An 8284-nucleotide genomic window follows, 5' to 3' on the forward strand; every position below is an offset into this window, starting at 1 on the left:
GGAAGAAGAAGATCTCCTTCTATTTCCAAAACGTTTAACTTTGGATTACATGCAGTGCTGAATTTGTCAAATTATTCCATTCTTATGGTTTTCACGAACGGGTTGTAGGGAATGGTTTCACATCACCAATTCCTGTCCTTCAGGCAACTGATTGTGTTTCCAAACTTCGCAGAGATGATTTATTGAATTTATACGAATACCCTTGGGATTGGTTGCATCAAACCGTCTACTCGTATCACCGTTAAAACGTTCTCTAAATGTTTATGTATAATAGGTAGTTTTATAGTTCATTGCTGAGTGACGTTTATCAGCCCATCAAGTGTCGTTGGTACAACTGGACCTTATTCTATGATCAAAAGATACGTAACGTAACCTGCTACCAGTTATATTCAGAGGTTTATTTCTTCAATGTCGTGGGCGCGTAGTTATAAAATCCATTTTGATCCAGCCGGGCTAGCACGTGATTGACGCGACAGTATCTCGGCTGCGAGATATACCCGTATTTTTCTAACTGTAATTAAAGAGAGATGGGTAGTCTTTATCTCGCTGGCGAGATATTGTCGCGCCAATCATGTGCTTGGCCTACAGTATGCCGTACCAATACATGCTAATCTATTGTAAAACCTCCTTGCAGGCATGGTATCTCGATTTCGACATTTCGAGTATAGAGTAAATATTCATTGTAATAATGCGAATAATGTTAAATATTCCAGGAAACCCAATGGTGGAAGATTTTCGGCGAGCTGGAGTGCCTGGCTCTGATCATCGGCTGCTTATGCCACGATCTTGATCACCGAGGGACCAATAACTCTTTCCAGATCAAGTGAGTTGCGGTTTTGCTTTTGTACAGATATTAGGTCACAGTCATAAACATATACTCGGAAACGTTCGTATTTGTCATGCTACTTCAGTCAACCTCAGTACTTTTTGTGCCGAGACTGACTGAAATAGCAAGACACGTTCGTACGTTTCCGTGAAAATACGATGGAAAATAATTATGCACTACATTTGTGCCTATATATTTCGTCACCTTAATTGACAGGTAATTAGACATATTTATGACCCGGACTATACATATTGTTCCAATTATATTTCAATCTGTAACAACTAAGTTGCCATGATAATATACGTACACAATGTGATACACAATGTGCTTGGTGCAAAGGTGTACCTATAACTCCGCTCTTTCGCTATAAAAAATGTGTAACATCTATCGATTTTATTTAATGGACGAGGACTTAATTGTTACTGAGAAAAGCCCTTTACAGTTTTTACCTTTGTTAGGGTTTTATAAAAACATTTTATTATAAAAGCTTAGTTGATCAAGAGTAATTCGGATTACAGAATAGTCTACCAAACCTTTTAGTGTCCGTTCCACTTATCCATCTATAGATAGAAACGTTCCAAGATTAGATCATGTCAATTTATTATACATTTATCAATATCTATAACGAGCCCCTTTGTTCTCTGTCTTTTGATCCATTAAGTTCTTTGTAATACCTAATGTTATTCCTCGATAAAATGAATGATTTTGTTAATTAGTTTTTAGTTTACCCGACTAAAACGAAAGCCGGAAGGAAGGATGATTTCTCGTCATATTTTTTATTACAAGTTTCACCGCAGCATTGAAATTACTGATGAATGACATCCTCCATTTCTATAAAAAGCATTAAAAAAATTCCACTGACACTGATCATCGCTGTATAATCAATTTGCGAAAGTTTATTAATGAGTAAACTCACATTTCCAGGGCATCGTCACCTCTAGCGCAGCTGTATTCGACGTCCACCATGGAACACCACCACTTCGACCAGTGTCTGATGATCCTCAACTCTCCCGGCAATCAGATACTGTCCCATCTGTCTTCAGACGACTATGAGAAGGTCGTCAAGGTGCTTGAAGACGCGATCCTGTCGACAGACCTGGCGGTATACTTTAGGTAATTATTATAATTTTAAGTCTACCAAAAAGAAAGACAAAAAGTTGTTTTGACAGTTGGAGATTTCACGAGATGCGGAAGAATTAGAGAGAGTAATAAATAAATATGTCAGGGAGAAAGTTTAATCAAGAGAGTCAAGCGTAGAGACCATTTTGAGCAGTGCGTGATGATCCTTAATTCTCCCGGGAATAGTTTACTTTAGGTAATCGGGTCCTGCAAAATCAGACGCAACACGGATGACGGGACGTAGCTATTAGCTTACTAACAACAGTCTTAGTTGATTGTGCCATCACGCTCCGCGATTGTTATGCCACTTAGGGCCACTTGCACCATCCAACTAACCCGGGATTAACCGGTTAAACCTGGAGCTACCATGGTTACCAGTACAATTTGACACTGGGTTGAAGGTTTAACCGTTTAACTCCGGGCTAGTGGGATGTCCAATTTAGCTTGAACCCTAAATGACACAATAATCATGGAGCGTGACTGTACAAACCTAAAAAATACTCTTCTCATTTCAGCAAACGCACGTCTTTCATTGAGCTGGTGGAGCAGGAGCGCTCAGTGACCGTGGAGTGGGGCGAGTGCGAGGAGCGGCGCGGCCTGCTGCGCGCCATGCTCATGACCGCCTGCGACCTGGCGGCCATCACCAAGCCCTGGCCTGTCGAGAGGCGTGTGGCGGCGTTAGTGGCTGGCGAGTTCTTCAGGCAGGGGGATCTTGAGCGGCAGAACTTGAACTTGACTCCTATTGTAAGTACAATACGGTTCATTTTACCTTATGTTCATCACCACCGGGTAGCTATCGCCAAACCCTCGCATGTAGAGAGGCGTGTCCCAGCTCTAGTGGCTGAGAGTTCCTCAGGCAGGGCGACCTTGAGCGGCAGAACTTGATAGGGGTCTACTAACGTAAAGTGCCATACGGTCGACTTTATTTATTTATTTATTTAATCTTTATTGCACATAAGGAAATACACTGTACAAAAGGCGAACTTAATGCCATAAGGCATTATCTACCAGTCAACCTTTAGGCAAAGCAGATAAGTTGACTTTACCTGGCTAATAACCGCCTGCGACTTGACAAACTTGGCAACCATTACCAAATCCTGGCCAGTCGTGAGACATGAACTTGACTCTTAATATAAAAGTACAATACGGCTTATTTTGCCTTGGTAAACTAGTTTCTATAAAATCATCAGTTCTAGTTTCTACAAGATAATTTTATTTATTTCTAAGAGTGTGAAAACCCTGCGGTTCGCAGAGGCTCATTCATGGTCATCGTGATTTATATAATTAAAAAAAAATTATAATATATTTTCTTTTCATTTCAGGATTTGATGAATCGGGATAAAGAAGATGAGCTGCCGGCCATGCAAGTCAAATTTATCGACACAATCTGCTTGCCTATTTATGAGGTAAACTATTAAACTAATCAATCCTTTGAAGTGTCTTGGATGTTAGTCTTCTTCTTCCTCCTTCCTTGTTCCCGTTATACGCGGTCGGCTTTCCTCATTTTGAGTCTCCAGACAGTTCTATTCTATTTATAGAACTGCCTGGAGACTTTTTGTCTAGGATGTTAGTGTTTTTTTTTATTTTGTTCTTCCTACTCTGGACCTAACTTCCCGAGCTAATGAATATACCTCTAGCCACCCAGACGTCAAAACTTACCAAGAAAAATGCAATTTAGATAGGTACGTCAAAAATAGAATGGAATGGGAAACATTTTATTTATAAACCCCTAGGCGACTAGAGGTTAAATAATATAATAATATTATGCATGACCACTGAATAAATAATAGTACTAGGTACAGAAGACTCACTCCCTAACAAAACGCGTCTGTTCAGTTCATCAGGACAGATATGGCCGCTAGGTGGCGACAGCGCCACGCGCCGCTTATGGCTAGCCACCAAAATTGGTGTGGAACGGATATACTTGTAGCTGTACCTGTAGCAAAGTGACGAAATCGCAGAGTGAGCCACGCCTAGCATGACCCCTAAAAATATCTTTTTTATATCATGAAAATATAACAAGAACTAATATTTTATCTCTCATATCCAGGCATTCGCAGTCCTATCGCAGAGCCTACAGCCGATGCTAGACCGAGTTAAAAGCAATCGAGCGCACTGGATCGAGCTCTCCAACAACGACAAGAGCGACTACATGGACAAGGAGCCAGAAAGAGACAAGTCCAGCCTCAGCTCCCACGTCGAGGACACCGACACGTACGAGGGAGACAGCAGCGGGGCTGTCAGCTTGTCTTCAGAGACTAATTTCAAGTATGAAAATCTCGAAAACCCAGTCGTAGGGCTGCTAGCCAACAACGCGCTCGCGCTCACAAATCAGGGTAAATTCAACAACGTCAATGACGTCAATTAAGACGCATTAGATGTTTCGAAGGCCAATAGAGAAGCCAAATCGTCCAATTAGATAGCTTAGCGTAAGATCCGTATCCCGCACAGCACAAGACTTTGGTATTTTTAATTTTACTATCAACCAGCGATTTCTGTAATTTGTTAAATGTAAATCGATGTTCCTATTGGTCTGACTGGGAGGTATATTTCACATGGCGGGCGTAGAAACAGATGTGTGATATTTATGTAGTAAATAGTTGATATAGTCAAATGAATTTCCCATAACGCATGGCGTTTAAGTAACTTATCACCTGTCGCTGCACTATTTTTGTACACTTCATTTACTAACGTTTTAAAAAAAAGTAATATACTTCGAAGTCTTAAACTACGTATTAAATTTTACTCGTTAGAAACGATAATGAAATAACTTCTATTTCAATGTATTTATGATGATAAAACTTCGAAATCGAAGGTTTATCGGAAGATACGACGTATGAAATTTACAGTGCCCAATGAGTTTTTAGTCGAAAATATAACTGAATGACATTTATTGTTTACTAGATTTTAAGTATCGTAACGTGTCAAACATAAATGACCAAGAAACCAAAAAGTCTTATTGTACTAAATTATTATTAATTGTTTTTGAATTCACTCCGTAAGCTTTGAGTATTACGAATGAATTACGGTACTGTTGTTTTAAAATTTAGTTTAGATGGAGCATATCGAACGATAGATTGTTTAAAAATGTAAATTATCTTCTAGCACAATGTAAATAATAATCAAGAATGTTACTAACAAAATAATCTTCACTGAGTACTTATTATCGGTTGGGCATTTTTTGTCAAAATCGTTAAATGTTAGTGTCGAAATGGCGTCCAGCAGGCGTATTATGGATGGTTTTAGCCACATGATAATATAACTGTCACTTTTTAACACCGCGGTATACAGAGTGACGGACACCGTTTTATCACGCTGTCACGTAGACAAGAACGACCATCATATCCGTAAAGATCAAAAATATATCCATATGTCTGGCTTCTTATTACGCTTGACGCGATTAATTTCTTACTTTGATTTAGTCAAGCCCTCGACGTAAAATGCTAATAGAAATGGCACACCACCACGTTTGATATTTGACGACTTTTGACACAAAACGCCGCAGCGCTTATTTTTATGTTCGGGTCTTAATGGGACCGGGAAAACTTCGTCTATCTTGTCCTTAAGGAACAGTGGCCTCGCAGGTTTAGTTACAGGACATCCTCAAGGAAATGTATTTCTAGTTGCATCCAGTGTTGGTAACGATTCGAGCCCTTGGAGTGCTCATCTTATTTTTTTATACGTTCTTATTTTGTTAACACCAGAGAACTCTTAGGATGCTAGTATTCTTTTAGAACGCATTATTTTTTTATGCACGCATGCGATTCGTGTTATTCATGGTCGTAATGTATTGCCTTTCAATAGCTATGGTTTTCTTTACTATTATGGCTTAATAGGGCTTGAGTCTTTTTTAGTCATACTTCAAATGGATTTTAAAAGGACCCGACTTGACAAATAAAAAGAGTTGAAAGTCTTTAAACTGTAGGTAACCCGGAAAATCAAAAATTGAAGTTTTGTATATTACCTTCTGTCACTCGACACAAGAGTAACAGAGAGGCAAATATACGAAACTTTGATATTTAAAATTCGCTGTAACCCCCCTGTGACTGAGTTGAGTTCTAAATGTAGACTCGTGTGAGACTCGAGTTATTACCAACTCTAGTTGAATCTGCATGTTTTCTTATTACCTCATTAAATCGTTAAAAGTTGTTAGACAGTTACGGTACCCAATAAACCATTCCAATCTTTGTACCTACCTTACATTCGTGTTGTCTATTTCGGCGGCCGATAGTAAAATCAGACTGATCATGAAATTTCTAGGCATATCGTGAATCGTGAAAATCATTATCTTGTTCCCTGAGTCGACGAAGCCCCCTATGCGGGACTCCTTATTTCTGGACAGTTTGCCCTTCGGGCATTGAAGCAATCTAACGAACCTATCCTACCTATCCTTTGGTTTAATGATTTAATGTGACTGACGTCAAAACATTACACAGGAACTTTACGATCGGCCGCTGACATCTATATGGCCGATTTTGTAAACGATATAAGACCTAATAATAAAGGCCGTTTGTCCCGAGGACACAATTATCGTGGTATTGGCCCGTAGTAAACTAAAATTGTCAATTAACGTAAAGTTAATACAAGTTAGAATGTATTTAGCACTTTTTCTGTAAATTTATTTCGTGCTTTGTCCAAATAAATTAATGATTGTCACTGTAATTCCTGATAAATATTATAATCAAAATGGTTTTCGAGTTATATGAAAACTTTGATGTACTTACTCATTCCATGTCAAAATAGTAATTCTTAAAATTTAATCTGGCTTATTTCCTCTAAACAATACAAGACTTTGACCAATTTGTTCCGTAAAGGAAAATATGCAAAGAAAATATTTTCTATTTGGAATATCTCTCTATAAGCAAAGGCGTTGTTATATATTAAACACTCGATCGCTTGTAATTAAAACTTGATCTAACATCAGAAAAAGATACGCATATATCTGTATAGGTATTTGTTGGACCATATTTGACCGCTCGGGTGTGTTTCTTGGGGATCTATGTCTGAATCCCTAAAGTCTTTTCTCCTATCTTTGCATTCCCTAATATTGTTTGTCATAAGTCATAATGATCAGTAAGATCAGTAAGATCAGAAACAGTAAGTATGTAAAATAATCGTTATGAGGTTATGTCAATAATTGTCAATAATCAATAATTGATCGTTAGGGCCCATTAGGACAAACCAGTTAGGGCAAGTGACTTTAGGACAAACGTTGTTAGGGATTCAGAATGACACTCTTGGAATGCTAATGAAGCCGAACGCGATTATCTGTGCATCTTCGGATGGTATTCCATCTGTCCAATATCTGGTCCAATGTGTATTTGCGTCTCACATTCTGCTTAACGATAGAGTGAGATGCAACATTGGACAAAGAAATTGGACAGGTTGAGCCCTTCTGTGCGTTAGCACTATTGCTTATCTGTGTGTCTATTTTGAAGTCATTTTTTATGGTAAAAATAAGTATTGCCGTGGATTGGCTACATTAAATACACGACCGAAGGCGTTTAATACATACCAACGCCCTAAATATTTTACATGAAGAAAATCTCAAATTAATTGTGGTAATAAACTATGTACAACTATAATGTTAAGATTGCTGTAAGTATTATTAGAAGTAAATAGACAATTAATAACTGTAATTCACTAAATGATGAGTTGTATGGTGTGTGAATATGGAGGTTGTTTTGTTCCAAACAAAAATGTTATTTATTTATGATTAAACGAAATTTTAAATACTTTTATGTTTTATTATCAAAAATGATTACAACGAGTGAGTATTCACCGAGCGAGGAGGACGAGGGCGGCGAGTGGGTCTATCACTTCTCCACTACGACCACTTCTCCAGACAAACGTACATTTTCCTCTCTGGATAAAATTACCTAGGTATTTACATTCTGGAAAATATTTTTCTCAAACATGCAATGAAATGTCGTCACTCCGGGCGTTATATCAGGCTTCGAAGTATCACGTTTAGGGCGGAGCAACTCCAGAGAACTGTAAAGGAATTTCATACAAAATTTAATGCCTAGGCCGGGAAGTAATTTTTTTTTAAATTTCCATTTCACAGTTATGTGTGACACACCATCGTGGCATTCAGCCATTAAAGTGATAACACACTACCGCACCGCTTTAAAAAAAAACTATAGGCAGTTTATGGTTTATGGTACGATTTCTTTTTTTTTAATCTTTATAGGGCTGTATCTCCTAAACCGTGCGTCGCAGCGCAAAAATAATAAAATGTTCGTTCCTCTGATATTGGACAGATGGAATACCACCCTGAGAAAAGCAGTATTTAGCGCCATCTGCCGCCATTATACATTATCAACGAAAGCCGCATGT

The 8284-nt window shown here is 38.4% G+C and overlaps 1 protein-coding gene across 9 annotated transcripts in view; it reads left to right on the plus strand.

Annotated features, from left to right (window-relative positions):
* LOC134797521 (dual 3',5'-cyclic-AMP and -GMP phosphodiesterase 11-like) overlaps nt 1-7682 on the plus strand; it is a 251840-nt gene extending 244158 nt beyond the window's left edge. For all 9 annotated transcript variants that reach the window (XM_063769772.1, XM_063769774.1, XM_063769773.1 and 6 more), the window contains exons 16-20: nt 714-823; nt 1751-1939; nt 2461-2689; nt 3268-3351; nt 3996-7682. In XM_063769772.1, the coding sequence (XP_063625842.1) occupies nt 714-823; nt 1751-1939; nt 2461-2689; nt 3268-3351; nt 3996-4313 (930 nt within the window). In that variant the 3' untranslated portion in view covers nt 4314-7682. The remainder of the gene's footprint in view (nt 1-713; nt 824-1750; nt 1940-2460; nt 2690-3267; nt 3352-3995) is intronic.
* Nucleotides 7683-8284: the final 602 nt, after the last annotated feature.

Source organism: Cydia splendana, chromosome 15 (assembly GCF_910591565.1).
Source record: "Cydia splendana chromosome 15, ilCydSple1.2, whole genome shotgun sequence".
In the NCBI taxonomy this organism is placed as follows: Eukaryota; Metazoa; Arthropoda; class Insecta; order Lepidoptera; family Tortricidae; genus Cydia; species Cydia splendana.